At 43.3% G+C, this 16,084-nt stretch overlaps 1 protein-coding gene across 1 annotated transcript in view; it reads right to left on the bottom strand.

The window, feature by feature from the left end:
- PLCG1 (phospholipase C gamma 1) overlaps nt 1-16,084 on the bottom strand; it is a 208,036-nt gene that overhangs the window by 41,119 nt on the left and 150,833 nt on the right. Inside the window, exons 25-26 of the mRNA XM_068126684.2 lie at nt 11,425-11,591; nt 4,766-4,862 (exon numbers count right to left, since the gene is read on the bottom strand). Coding sequence (XP_067982785.1) covers nt 4,766-4,862; nt 11,425-11,591 — 264 coding nt within the window. The remainder of the gene's footprint in view (nt 1-4,765; nt 4,863-11,424; nt 11,592-16,084) is intronic.

Here is a 16,084-nt window from a genome sequence, read left to right as displayed (position 1 = left end):
CAATAAAGAAAAGACGATACGAACAGGTTGAAAACAACAAAATGTACACGCCTTTTATTTACAAGGCACAGAAAAAGAGACGAGAGGCAGTCTTAACAATCCTTACCTAGCCTAATCCCAACAGGCGCCTTGCTCACTCACACAGGGAATGAATCACACCGGTTAAACTCGTACCGATGGACGTGCCGACGCTGACTTGGGTCCGCCAGCTCCCGTGCGCAGCGCACGGATCGATTGGACGCGCAGCTTGAAGAAGGTCCGCAGGACGAACCGCCGCTTCGAAGTCCGCACGAACGATGATCCAGGACGGATTAATTTCAGTGCAGGAAGGACGAACCAGCACGTCAGACAGCTAGCTTCAAGACGAATGGCGGGAGAGAGCTCGAATGACGATTGGCACAGACCTTTATTGGGTGGAATGTCCTTCTAGAAGGTTCCACGGCCTCCCATTAGCCGAGGTTGGTCACGTGCGGTAATTTCCCCCCCCCCCACCTCCTTCTGGAAGGTTCCACGGCCTCCCATTGGCCGAGGTGACATTGGCCGGTTGCTAGGGAAGGGTGCATGACCTGATTGGTTCCTTACGTGTTCACGATCTCTCATTGGGCGTTCGCGTGTTCACGATGTCATTGGAGCTTCGCTGGTGACGTATATACACCCTCCCATTGGTTTACCTGTTGGTGACGTGGGCTTTTCTGTTAGGCACGCCCACCACAGCCGCGGTTGATCACGTGGACTGTATTCTTAGCCACGCCTCCCTGCACCCGAACGAACGTCTTCTTTCACCAGTACGAGGGGGTTGGAATCCTGCCGAACTCAACGCATATCTGCTTTAATTATTACACAATGGGAAGGGAACTAAATATTTATATTTAATAAGAAATAACTAACTACTGCAGGCAACATGTTGTTGTGCAATTGACTATAGGGGGTTTGCCTTTATTGCAAAACCGCAACAATACTTTTAAAAAGTACTCAGTTGAAAAAAGATAATGTTTAAAATATTGTATTGCTGCTTACTCTGAGGTCACAAATGCATGCTCCTTGATGGTGTTGTGGACATCCAGGAACTTTATCCTGGATGTGAGAGTGTGTTATCATGGTATACGATGGCATGTCATCTGGTCCATCCCACAATCCACGGCATCGGTGGGGATATGAGAGCAAAAGCAAAATAATTGCTTCAGTTCTCATATTCCCACAACTGCAGTGGCGGAGGTAACAAAAATGTAATATCAATTAATACTTGTTTTTGATATTGACTGGCAGGTAGCTCAGGTGTTGCATATTCACATCTAAGCTGTTTAGCCTGGATTTGATGCCTGACTCACCTATAACCCGCCACCCCAGTATTTGGCAGCCAGGGCGTTGCATTATTGAGTGTGCTGTCCATTAAAAAGATAGCATGGTTGCCTTTCCTAAGAAGTGAATATGCCAACGCCATGGCAAAATTCCAGATTCCTGCCCTGACAACTGTTGGGAAGGCACCGACAAACAACCCAGTGTAACCCTTACCAAGAAGCTGCTTTGGCAGCTGGGATCTGCCCTTTCGCAAATCAACACTGATGGATGGATTTTATATACGACGCTTTAATTGTACAAGAAGCACCGCTCCGTACGGACTAGAAGAAGAAGCGGACTTATAGTACAGTTTAATTGTACTAGAAAACCCTCCCCCCCCCCCCCCCAAGACCACTGGCGCAATGACAAAAACGCCCGTATGCACGAATTGGGGTCATGGTGATCCCATCCCTATGTAATGTAGCAAGTCTGGATGTAATCGGCCCAGAATTGTAGGAGTAGCGCGGCACACACGTACACACTCACCCACACACCCATCCGTAAATTATAGCAAGGATTATGTTCAAAGGCTACCACAATGGCAATCTTTCTTCTTTTATATCTCAAACATTTTACATAATTTCCCAAAAAAATCCTTTATATAGATGTGCATTTACATCTATTCATCTTTCCACCTAAAGTTTTTCTTAAAGCTATTTTTGATCCACTTAATAATGAAAGGACTCCAATTATTACCCTCATGCTGAAAAAGAAAACACAGGGGGTATTGTAATGTGCTCGTCTGTCTGTCTGTCATGCTATCCCCTCCATTTTTTTTTTTGTATACAGAATCAAGGCTGATGTAAGAGCTAACACATTGAACATGGAAACATGCACAGACACATAAAACATACAATGAAGGGAGCGGGGGACAAGAGGGGCAGGGAGAGGTAAGCACACAAGCACAACAACAGTAGAGAACAAGGACGTCGGTAGATCTGTGGAAGGGGGAAGGTTGGGGAGGAGGAGGGGTACACGGTATAAAGCAAATTAACACGAGGAATTTCAGGAAAGAAGTTGGGGATTGAAAGGTGGATTTGGGGCGTTTTGACGGGGGTAGAAAAGATCAAGGTTTTGGATGGGGGAAGACAAGAGATGAAGCTATTTTATATACATGGAGGGAGGAGAGAGATTGAAGAGAGTGTGGGAGTTTGTTCCAGAGGCGGGAGAAAAGAGGAATGAAAGAGTGAAGGTGAATAGAGAGTCTTGATTTTGGCAGTTTCACCATAAGAGGGTTGCTGGCAGATCTTGTGCGACCTGTAGGAATATTTAGGGGACAGAGCACAGACAGAGCAGGGGGGGGCATGGCCGGAGAGGAGTCGGTAGAAGACAGAAAGACCACCTACCTGCCTGCGGTGAGAGAGAGAAAGACCCTGAGAATCGGCTTCATCGCGGGAGATTCCAACGATTCTGAATGCTTTGGTTTCAACAGCGTGAGGCCGATCTAGGTGAGGAAGGAGCACCAGCCCAGAGGGGAGAGCTTCTAAACGGTTGTGCAGAAATTCACCAATTTGGTAGTTCTTTTTTTTTTGGCCCCACCCCTGGGGCCCAGTCAAGAAATGCAATACCAAAAAATGCAATTAAGGCACATTTCAAAGCCTTTTTGATGAAACTTTGTATATGCAATAAATATTTGGGGACGCATGAAATATCTAACGATATTTTGGATTTCACCTGGTTCATGCCCCAGGGGGTGGGGACTTTTTAAACTCAAAATTTGACATTGGGTAATTCCTGGCAGAACCTCTTGACGTCTTTCAACGTTGCTTTAAGTGGGAAGCATGGGGATTTGTGATGGCGTACTATTGACTTTGCTTGAGTGGATTTTATTGTGTTGATGCTAGTGGGGAACAATGGTTTTCCGAGCTATGTTCATTTTAGTACAAAACTCGTCCGATGTCACATGATGGCATTTTCCCATCCAAATGTCCAGAAATAACTTCCGATAAGCAGTTTTGCATTCTCATCCAGTAATGCCAATAATGTTGTCAGCGTAATTTCACAAGATGTCACCTTCCTGACAGGAATCGATCCCCAAGTATTGAAATGCCCCGTAAATTCAATTTTGCACTGCAGGTAAACTTGTCTGACCACCTGGCAAGCGTAAATTAAAACAGAAAAATCAAAAGCAGAGAAGCAGTGCCAATAAAAATCTCTGCAGCAACTCTGGAGCAGGTGGGATAGTCGTATTGTACAATGCCCGTCTCCATTGTGCAAATGGTAGCATCGCCGCACATATGTGACGAAGTGTATGTGCTGCCACATATAATGGACAGGCAGTGTATCTTCAACTTCTAAATGATGAGACAAATTTGTCAGACACCGGCTTAGCAATATCGAAACGGAAATCGACTGATTCAGAGCATTCCTCAAGTACACGCATATACCTGTATTTGCACCTCAGAGATATCAGAGTTGAATAATGTACAGCATACATCATTTGCTGTTGTAACACGCAGAACTTCTCAAGGTGTACTTATGATGTGGGCTACCATTTCCTCATGCAGCGACATACAAAATGCTGGCATGTGCCATCCCGTGCTGAGACTACATTGAACTCTGTCAAAAGCTGTAAAAACACTATTATGTGACTATCTGCATATGTACATGAGGAAGCAGCTTCGGATCACGTGAGAATGTCCATGGCGTGGAACATCAAGTCATATTGCAGCACTGAAATACAAGTCCCTCTTCCCTGGAAGATAGGTAATATTTTTCCCATTCTCTTGTTACAATGTCAGCCTACTGGTTGTATTTGAACACAAATCACAAGAAAGAAAATAAAAATTGACAGCATACTTTTCCATAAATTGCAAGGACATTAGAAGAGAATTAATCTGGGTTAACATCCCAAACCAGCCATAAGCTGTCATCCTGGTGTTTCACAGGCATGGTGATTTATTAGTGTGTGTGCCGTTCCTCGGATGGACGTTAAACTGGGTGTCCCGCCTGCTGGCATTAGTTGTTGGACGTTAAAGATCCCACGGTGTCCTTCAAGAAGAGAAGGCGAGCTATCATCGGCACCATGAACAAATTTCCCACCCTAACCTACAGAGGGCAGTGCATCAGTGGCACACCAGCACCCGCCTCAGCCAATTATGCTATCACACAGCCTTGTGCTGCATACGAAAGAAGAAGAAGAAGTAGAGAAAGGACAAATAGGATAGTATATGGGATTTGAACGTGGTATCCAGCATCATGTGTGTTAGGTTTAAATGAGAACATGATAAAGCCCTTTAAATTTGGAGGATTAACGTTTCTCTTAACAGGTTGTTGAATACACCTACAGGAAACACTCATTTACTACACAGGAAGGGATTCTTTTTCATGTAACCCATACATGATTACGGTTCAGGAATCGTATCCATCTCTTAAAAACACAATAGTTCAAGTTGTAGTTGTTCAATTTTAAGCGATGGAAACTCACTTTCTTCATCGAAGGGCACGGGCCTGCAGTACACAACGAGATCCGAGAGCTCCAATGCGATCTTTTTTCTTCGCTCCATCTGTTTACCCTCGCTCAGCTGTGGCATGCACATACACACACAAAAGTGATTAGCAAATTAAATTATTACTTCAGGGCAATGAGCTAAATTGAAGAAGAAGAAAAAGATGTGGAAAAGGAAAGATAAGTGAGGATTGTTGTGTTTTGAATGAGTGAAGGAGTGTCCTTGCTCTTCCATGAGCCTCTCTCCCCTTCATAAAAAAACAGCAGGTTGAGAAGAGTAGGAGATGGAAAGGACATGGGAGGAAGTGGAGGGGTGGGAAGAGCTGCGTTTAGGCCATTGGGGAAAGAAGGGAGGTCCATATTTCTATTTTTTGCATACGTAATAAATTGTTGGTTTCCATTAGCAAGGGCAATGCCAATACAGGATGTCCCAAATATAATGTAGGAATTCGTTTGTTGAATAACTTTAGGCACAGAAATATCTTTGTTTTTCTCTTTCTTTGCAGATTCTTGATTGGCTCTGGGAGTTTCATGCCAAACTTGTAGATGACTGAACAAACAAGCTGTCATTGTGGGGCTTTGCTTTTACAATGGCCATCCCATCATTAAGGCCAGTGAAATAGTTCGGTGTTTGTGAAGCACAATCTGAACCTGAGCTATTATCCCCGCCACTGAAGGTGTATGTAAGGTTATCTATATTCACCTCATTGTGAGCAGGATATCTCAAAAGTTTATGGGCAGATTTGGATGAAACTTGGTGGGATGGTTTGGTGTGTGACAAGGATGAATTGATTCGATTTTGGTGAAGATCCAAATCCAAATACTAGAATTTTTTAATTTCTAAATTGATTCTTCGCCATTGAGTACCAGCTTGCTGGGATGAATGATCATGGTGAGTACCCCGATTTAGAATAGGTACACCGTATTCCTGCGCATCGTAAGAGGCGACTAAGGGTTGGCGTCAGGAAGGGCACCCGGCCATAAAAACATTGCCTCAAACAGGGAACCATGATTGTCATGGGGCCCGCAAGGCTAACCCCTGCTCTAGCGGGGAAAATGGCCTCAAAACGATCATTCATTCATTCATTTTCATTCTTCGCCATTGAGAGTTGGGGCAAAAAACGATATTTCAATAGGTTGTGGACGAGTTGTGACGAAACTTGGTGGATGAGTTGGTTCGATGACAAGAACAAGCTGATTAGATTTTGGTTAAGGTCCGGATACAGATCCGGCCTATCAGTGGGATACAAAATGTAAACCGTTCAGCCTGGCGGAGATATGTGCTGGGCTGAGCGCTGTTCTAGTTTGTTTATGTGCTCCAAATTTTTGTGCCTGTTGTAAAGTTGATGATCGACCGCTATTTGGAAAACCCTGCATTGTCTGAGGTCTGCAACACATGGAAGTTGTTCGACAAGACGTTGTAGGAAATCTGAATACATCAGCGAGTTGTTCCTCATATGAGTTGCGCATACACAAGACATCAGTGCATCACATTCTGTCGAAGGATTTGCGTTTTGACAATATAAAATGCTGCTTTTGAAGGACCAATGCCAAAGTTAGGCATCTGGAAGTGACAAAAAAATTCTGGAACTGGTGGAAAAAGACCAAACATTTATCAGGAAGCGAAGATGAATGACGAGGCACATTTTCATCTCGGTGGCTTTATAAACAAACAAAATTGGCGATTTATCATGAAACTCGCAGAGCAAAAAGACAATCTGCAAAAACAGAAAGCAGTAAAATCACTTTATATTAAGTTATTCAACAAACAAATCCATGAAACAGTATTGGGACGCTGTGTATCAGGTTAATAATAATTAAAATCTCCAACAAGCATAGGTTATTTATGCAGAAAAGACATGAATAAACAGATAACATAAAATTAAATATTCACATTATTTTGGTAAAATATTCAAGTTGACAACCAACGAAAAAATTCAGTGACAACAACCTAAAAAAATTCAAGGTGATAACGACCTAAAAAAATTAAAGGTCACTAAAATAATTCAAGGTGACAACTACCTAAACTATTCACGCTGACAACAAACAACAACAGGCATTTTAAGGCCATTTTCTCTGCTAGAGCGGGGGTTAGCCTTGCGGGCCCCATGACAATCTTCTCCATTTTACCCTATTTTCTGCATCTCGGCATCTCCCCTTGTTAACCCCCTTGCCCGCATTTCTTCTTCCACCACCTTTAGCCAAGTCTTTCTCGGTCTTCCCCGTCCTCTACTTCCTTCTACATTCATTTCCATCACTCTTCTCAACCAGTCACTTTCATCCTTCCTCAACACATGACCAAACCATCTCAACCTGTTTCTCTTCACAGCATCCATCGATGAACGTGGTATTCAGCAGTCAGATATCATGATCTAGTTGTGGCTCTATTCCCATCAAAAACAAACAACAACATGCATTTTAAGGCCATTTTCCCTGCTAGAGCGGGGGTTAGCCTTGCGGTCCCCCATGACAATCTTCTCTGATAAGTTATTCATCATTATTATCACTATCATTATTCATCACTTACTATTGACTATTGACATCACTTACTATTGATTCACTATCATGAATAACATCATTATTCCCCATCATCTTTCGCAATTCATCGTTTGTCTTCCGCTCTCTCAATGATACTCCACACATCCACCGAACCATTCCCATTTCCACCCTTTCCAGCCTTCGTTGCTGCTCTACGTTCATTACCCATGTCTCGCTCCCATAAATCATAACACTTCTCACACATGCAGCATACACCTTTCCCTTCAGCTTCAACGACACTTAGTGTAGCAGCATAGCAAACCTGTTGTGCATTTTGTGATACAAGCACCAAATTTGGCACAAATGTACATTAATATGTTGCGAACATTTTCAGATATTGGGCCACTTGAAATTCCGTAATTTTTTTTTTCAAATTTCGTAATTTCAAATTTTTCGGGTGACACCGTCACAATTTCGGTCTTCGAGGCCGGCCGATATAGTGGGGCGGCTTAGCCCAAATATTCAAAAGAATTGTGCATTTTGTGATACAAGCACCAAATTTGGCACAAATGTACATTAATATGTTGCGAACATTGTGTGGTCAGCAATGAAGACGAGAGTCTGAATTACATGTATGCAAAAGACCTTGTGAACCAGTGAAGCAAATACACGGGTAAGCATGAATTAAATCTAGGGCATGATATAATTTCCATGATGTTTACCTCTACACTCAATGGTGGAAGGAGGTAATGTTTTGATCCCAGCTTGTCTGTATGTCTGTTTGTCCACAAAATTCCAGACAAAGCTTGTAGTAGTGGTAGTTGTAGTGGTAGTGGTGATAACAGAAATTGTTATATAGAACTGAACTTATATTATTATTATATGCAGAAAATAACTTCATTTCTATATGCCCTGCAGTGGACAGGTTAATTGGTTTATGCACTGAAGGGGTCACCCTGGTGTGCACTGCTGTGTTCTGCCTCACTGAGTTGTTCAGGTATGATGTACTCAGCACAAGCTTCTGGTCGGCCCGGAGGTGGGGGTGCGGGGCCTGTCACGGAACGTCAAAACAAACGGCCTGCCGGGGCCGCCCAAAAGTCGGGCGTGAGGGGCGCGTCCACTAATGGAACGCCTCTCGCTTCCCAGATCGAGGGCCACGTGGTCAGGAGAACCTCGTCCCTTCCGGTCACACTTTGCCTATCGGCCGGCCTCGAAGACCGAAATTGTGACGGTGTCACCCGAAAAATTTGAAATTACGAAATTTGAAAAAAAAAATTACGGAATTTCAAGTGGCCCAATATCTGAAAATGTTCGCAACATATTAATGTACATTTGTGCCAAATTTGGTGCTTGTTTCACAAAATGCACAATTCTTTTGAATATTTGGGCTAAGCCGCCCCACTAACTCCCCTCCTCATCAGCACGCCACTCAGTTCCCGAAACTTCTTCCTTCCGAAAAATTCACGCTGACAACGACCTAAAAATATTCAAGGTGACAACCACCTCAGAGTACAAGGTGACAACTACCTAAAAAAAATTAAAGGTGTAATTTCTGAATTACTGACCTAAACATTTGCAAAAAATATGGGATACAGTAATGCACGGGTTTGCACAAAATATAAGTTCCTGAGACATTCATGCAATAGCAATTACGTGCAGGACGGGGCTCATAAAAGCAGTGTTAATAAGGATATGTGCTCTGATATGTGGACCTTTTGGAATGCTCTGAGATTGCCTTCAGTCAGATTAGCCTTCCAGGAAGAGAAGGGAAGTTGTTTCAGAGCAACTGCCTCACCACAACATTCAGTGTAACACGGGCGGAATCAGCGGGCGCACCGGACGCACTAATTCCGGGGTAGACGCACTACCTCCAGGGTCGCAAGGTCGAGGCCATTTATTCCTGATACGTGAAACACCCTGCAACCCATGCCTGTATAAAACGGATTTTTTTGGAAAGCCAGCTGCATTTTCCCTTAAATCATCATGTAATTTTGTTAAAACATTCTCCATGTGTGGGATTTATGTGTTGAAAGTTTCTTGTTAATTGCTCTAGTGGTTGCAGAGAAAACTAATTTAAAAGCGAACAAAGGTGAAAAGTGAGGGTGGAAAAAAGTGAGGACCTCAGCTGACGTTCCACAACATGGTAAAGAATGGGTGTGGACACCTGTTACCGGTATATATTAACTGTAATAAACTGAAAACATTAATGTACACTGTTAAACAAATATTAGTAATTAGTGATAAAAAGATATAACCCCTCAAAACTCATGGCATCTCGGAATGGTACACGAGAAGGGGCTTTAACTTCAAGTCCCATGTAGCAATGTAGCATTGCCATGAAGGAGGAGTGTCAGGCAGTCCTTTGCTACCTTGAAGCCAGAGGCATGTCGCTCTTCCTTGGAAATGAACATACTGGACAGCATCCTCTTCCAAAAATGCCACGTTTTGTCCACATTAATAACTAGCTGGGGAGGGTAAACGTCCGCAAAGGGTATATCGCTCGCCTTCCTGCTCTTTCACTTCATCATATAAATTCGGTGCCTTAGCCATAATTATTCCCTGGCTTAAAGGCATAGCGTACTGATTCATATCCTCAATCAGGGAGGATAAAAGTCTCTCAATCTTCTCCATTAAACTGCTCCTTCTAGATCTCATTGATTTTGTGTCACCGACAGGAGTTGTGAACTAAGTAGATGCTTTAATTTTTTCTTTGTTCTTTACAATTGGCCTTGCAGATGGCTCCCTTAAACCAAATTGACACCCAACAACGGTAGCACCAACACGGGACTCCATCGACCTTAACACTTTCAATTTCAGCTCCAGATTGATGCTTTTTCTTGACACATTCGGCATAATTACCTAGGCTTTCGGCACAATTACCAATATGGCGGCGCACAGAGCAGGAAGACAACGACACATGCGCTGATTGGTTGAAAGGAGACGCACCCAGAGACAAGCTCTGATTGGCTGCCAGCGGTCAACACCAGCTGTCGCGTTTACGGTCAATGCAGTGCATTTAAATTTTCAACTTTTGACTTTCTTGATGGATTTAAAATTTCTTATTGGTTCACGAGTTATCAAGTGACCACTATATTCGTCAAGGGTGTGCGTCTGTCTGTCTGTCTGTCTGCAGCATAACTACCCGATGATATCATCCGATCTTGATGAAACTTGGGTGGGAGGTCGATATCATGATCTAGTTGTGTCCTGCCAAGAGTGGGCGTATTGTGCCCATTATGGGCGGAGCCACACCTGAAAAAGATGTCTTTTTAGGGGGTAATCGAGTTCAAGCTACATCTTCTCCGAGGGAGTTGGTGGAATCTGACAGGAGTTTCAGTATTTGGTTAGGCCAATGTCATGTGTCTAGCCCCACGGAGCTAGATTTTTCATTTTCGCCCCAAGGTCAAGGTCACAAGGTCACAAAATTTAGAAAAGTCGATTTTGGATGGTTTTATTACATTGTTCGCTTCCTGATAGGGTGAAATGTCGTACATGATCTTATTATCACATACATCATGAAATACAAGTTTTCCAACAAATTTCAGAATCTTCGACCTTTGAAGGTCACAAAGGTCAAATTTTCAAAGTTGTCGGAATCGAACTGAATTTTCGGTATTGTGTAGCTCACTAACCTCATAACTGAGTATGGTCCTGATTTGATGCATCAATCGTCGATGATCGTGACGATCGCCTTGATAGTCCGTCCTTTGTCATTGAATACCGCTCGCTCGTGAACCATCGTCGTCTCCTGACTTTTTTAATATATTTTTTAGGTAATTAAAAATTTAATATTTAATTTGCGTTAAAGCAAATCCGCGCAAAGCGGGGTTGCACAGTACAGCCTATCGCCACATTGTACAAAAGAGTAATGCAGAGTTGGATATTCACAGCACAAGCAAGGAGAGCAGACAAAAAACATGATGTCACTTGACAATGATGCAACTTGGGACCCCTTCAAATACTTTTTTTTGTTTACAGATTTTACAGATTTGCATTCATCTTGATATTGACCAACTTAGAGAAAAAATAAGCAGGAATCCACCAATTGGAGGAATTCTGTCATACCTGTTCAACACAAACAGGTAGTGGGAGCAGCAAAATAAAGTGCAAGTATAAAGAAGAGAGACAGGAATAACAGTAGGAGCTCGAAGATTAAATACCTTCATGTCAGCAGCAGAAGCAGCCTCCTTGATCCGTGCCACCCAGTCCTGCATCTCCTCCAGTGAAGAGGTAGCCACTTCAAGAGGCCGAGGCATTGGAGGATACATATGTACAGACTGGATGCTGAAGACAAAGCGCTGCTGGCCCTTCCCTTCCCTGTGCATTGCTGCAGAAGGGAGGGACACATCATGTGAAGGCAATTCCATGAGAAGTGAAATATTCGAGAAGTGCTGTGTGGTAATTTACTGAAGATAGTGTTGAACAAATAAGTTATCATATTTGTATCAGCATCACCACCACAGCCAACATTACCATGACCTAAAAAAAATAGGTTGGTTGCAGTCCCCTAACTAAACTTCTAAAATAACTGATTCAAAAGGTTCTGTGAAAACAGAAAACGAACACAATTTTTAGTTAGAAAATGTAAAAAGCGTTAAGTCACAATTAGTCTTTTTTCCCCCATGATCTTCATCATTTTCTGACACTTCTTTCTCTGGCTGTTTTCTTTTTTCTCTTCATATGTTAAAGGGCTACTGAAATGAGGTCACCCACTTGGCCTTGATGTTTACGAGGATTCCAGATAACATCAATGCCATCCATCAAACGTGTTAAACTGTATGCTTGGGTTAACACCAATTTCAATAGCCTATCGGTGCCTAATGATCGATCCACCATTGGCTAAAAGCTCATTCTGAATAGGAAGCTGTAAATTAAGTAGTTCGTTGAAGGCTGTTTCTAACATTGTGCCTCATGCCATTCTTCGCTGAGTGTTGGATTCATAAAACGAATTTGATCAATAATGTTCAATGAAAAATATATAATCAACAATTTCATTAATTTAGATTTGAGGGTAGGTCCTCCAGTCGACCAAAGTTGATTTTTTTGCAATGCCATGATGTCTGTGGCTTAAATTGACAACACAAGAAAACAAGTATTCATTTCGTGTACACATCGACATGAAAATTGGTTTACATATCACCTATTAACAAAAAATAAAAAAAAATAAAAAAAATAAATCTACTAGCTTGGGTCGGCTCGCTGCGCTTGCCTCACCAAGTGTCGTTACTGAGGAACGGGCTTATTTTAGCTGAGGATAATGACTGTACCTGAGTTGCTGTGTTGTCATGATTTACACCAATCATAATACAAACAATTATTTTGCACAAATGTATTTGTTGTGTTTGTAATATTATATTTTTATCGGCAATTTAGGTTGAAGATTTAGGTTGAATATTTAGGTTGAATATTTTTTTTTCAAGAAAGAACCCCTCAGCACATACCAAGGGGAGGGGTAGGTGCAGACTGGAAGTTTGGGACGATTACACCTCACCACCACGTAATTCAAAACACCTCACCACCAAGTAATTCAAAACACCTCACCACCAAGTCATTTAAAACACCTCACCACCACATAATTCAAAACACCTCACCACCAAGTAATTTAAAACACCTCACCACCAAGTCATTTAAAACACCTCACCACCAAGTCATTTAAAACACCTCACCACCAAGTCATTTAAAACACCTCAGCCATAAAACACGTAATAAAAACACCTTACCACCACGAAATTAAAAACACCTCACCACCACGTCATTTAAAAACACCTCACCACCACGCCATTTTAAAAACACCTCACCACCACATATTTCAAAATACCTCACCACCACGTGATTCAAAACCACCACAACGTTATTAAAAACACCTCACCACCACGTCATTTTAAAAACACCTCACCACCACATATTTCAAAATACCTCACCACCACGTGATTCAAAACCACCACAACGTTATTAAAAACACTTCACAACCACGGAAACAAAAGTTTGAGGGAGCCGTTAAGTGACAACACAGACACTGCCCAGATGTGTAGATATGTAGATAAATGACTGTACCCGAGTTGCCGTTTTGTCATGGTTTAAACCAATCACAATTCAAACAATTATTTTGCACAAATGTATTTGTAATATACGTGATATCACATTTTCTAAACCATTGAAGTTGTAAGCTTAAGTTGAAAAAAAATTATGTTCCCGAAAAAATTCCCAAAAAATAATAAAAAATAAATTGGAAATTTTTTCAAAAAAAATACTCTTAGGACATACCGACAGGAGAGATATGTGCATACCAGAAGTTTGATACGATTTCACAAAAGTTTGAGAAAGTACGGAAACGGGGGACGGCTCTCCCGTTAGCAAGGGGGGGTTAATCCCCTTGTCCTGTTAAGCTGGCCGTCTCCGCCGGTCCTGGTACTTGTAACACTCCTTTGCGAGGTGGTATTGATCAGGGTTATTGGTCAAGGTGTTCTCCCGAATACCTTCACCAATCCCTCCGCAAAACAGGGAGACAAGTACCGCTCGAACCCCGGACAAGATGTTATTTGCCGAGCGGTTTTTAGCAGCCCGCGGTTCGAGCCATTAACAACGACTAAACCCGATTCATATGCGTTGGCCGAAATCGCACCACAGGGACTCAATATGGAAATCTCTAAAGCGACCGAATGTGAAGAAGCAAAAGGGGTAAAGAAAGAACACAGGTATTTATTAATTATTTACACACAACCAAAGCAAGAGAAGAAAAGAAATGTAATTTACAGGGACAATGGAAAAGCAGATACACAGTGCAGTGGTTAACTTAAACAAGCTTACTTATACCCAGGACAATACAGACAGAACAAACTCACTCACACGAATAGGGAATTGCAGATTGGATTGGCTGGAGGGAGAAGAAGGTGGGACCACAGGGCTGGAAGGTTTGGCAGGGCGGCACAGCAAGCAGGTCCGCTCCGGGCTGGAAGCGAGCAAGGCGGCGGCAGGCACACGTATCTCGTTCCACGCGGCAGGCACACGTATCTCGTTGCACGCGGCAGAGCTGGTTTTTGCTTCGACACGCCTCTGGCTCCCTTGATCATCTGCTCGGTGGGGGCTTCCCTCGACGGGTTATATAGCCACGCCCTACCAAGCCATAGCCACACCTTACCAAGCCGTGCCCACCGAGTCCTGGTTGGGCGCAAGGGCTTCCTGGCTCCACCTCCTGATGACGATGGGCGGGCCACGCCCTTCTTCCCCGAGTTGACCGCGTGCGTAATGGAGGGCGAATGCAGTTGGCAATGGAGGTTCTGGGGCAATTGAAAGGGGATTCTACCTTATTTCATTTGGTGCAATGCGAGTCAACTAATGGAAAACAGATAGTCTAGTAGGAAGACTAGGTCCCCCTGCACCCCCCGGAGATATACTTCTAATCAGTGTTTCTAGATTGGAAAAAATGTGTAGAAAATGACTAGCTATGGCCCCAAGCTGAAAAAATGTCCCACATACCATTTTTATGCAAATTACTGCTGCAAATTTTATGCAAAATTATGCAAATTTTATGCAAATTTTTGATGAGGAGTAGAGTTGAGGGGTCTTTGAGGGCTTCATCGAGGTGCTCTCGGTTGCAAGACTGGGTCATTCTGAGAAGCACAGCAGGGTCAGAGATCATGATGTTCTCCTCCTCAGTGAATCTCTCCATCAACAGCCTCTCCATTGCCTCACACACTGTTTTGAGGCAAAAGAGGGACTTTGCGTAGGCCTTTCCACTGAGAACACCTTTGAGAGATCCACTTGTTACTAGTTGTGCCTCAAAGAGAATCTCTGCATATCCAGAACCACGCATCTTGTGTCCAGTGAGCATCCCGATGTAGTTCATGGATGTGTGGAAGGGTCCAATCGTTACTACATGACTAGCAAATTCATTTGGCCAGCGCCAGATGATGGGAAGGGCTTTCATGCAGACACCCAGATCAAATGTATTCAGGACCCATCTCTGACCCACCTCAGCAGTTGCTGCCTCGGAACGCAATCAAGGAGCATATCCACTTCACGAAGGTTGATCATGACAAATGTGATGTCATTTCTTTCTGGCTTGTGCACAGCTCAAACATAACAGTTTCCAATGCTCTCGCACGAGCATTCACACTCGGAAGCACAAACAAGAACCAAAATGTTGCCCTCCAACTTCGCCAGGGTATTCTACAGGCTTTCAGAGAGTGTAAAGACCAACCATGGCCACCAACAGCTGAAGACATGGAGCTCAATCCTGAAGACATCCTACCTCCAGACCTTGTCCGCTTTCTCAGCGTGCTAATGACTGGCAAGGAGGGCATCGAGACAGAAAAGGTGAAGCGTCTGGTCTTCTCCATTGGACAAGATCTGTGCCGTGCAGTGTCAGATGGAAAATGGAAGTTACCAAAGCACATTCTCCTCTGTGTGACTGTAAGGCACCTGTTCCGAAGCAAACAGCTCACCACAATACTACACAGGCTTGGACACTCTGAGAGCTACGATTTCGCCTTGGAGTTGGAAACTGCTCTCGCCAAGGTCCTGGATGAAGTCTCAACTTATCGTACACCACAAATTGTGACAGGAGAGGGCAACCTTGTATTCCACTGTGAGTGGGACAACTTGAATAAAACCACTACCAGTGTGCACGGCAGCAACATTGTAAACAGTGCTGGAGGAATCATGGTGCAGGAGGTCAAGCCCGGGTTCGAGAGCAGCAAGGACCGAATGCTACCTACCATCAATAGGTCACAACAGCGTAGCCTGAAGGTCGACACACCAAAAACTCTCCCACCCTTGCACTTTACTCGCGTTGGCCCGAAGTTCCCTGAAGGCTCATCA

This window comes from Myxine glutinosa, chromosome 10 (genome assembly GCF_964187855.1).
Source record: "Myxine glutinosa chromosome 10, kmMyxGlut1.1, whole genome shotgun sequence".
NCBI classification, from domain to species: Eukaryota; Metazoa; Chordata; class Myxini; order Myxiniformes; family Myxinidae; genus Myxine; species Myxine glutinosa.
This window is presented reverse-complemented; position numbering and strand designations above follow the sequence as displayed.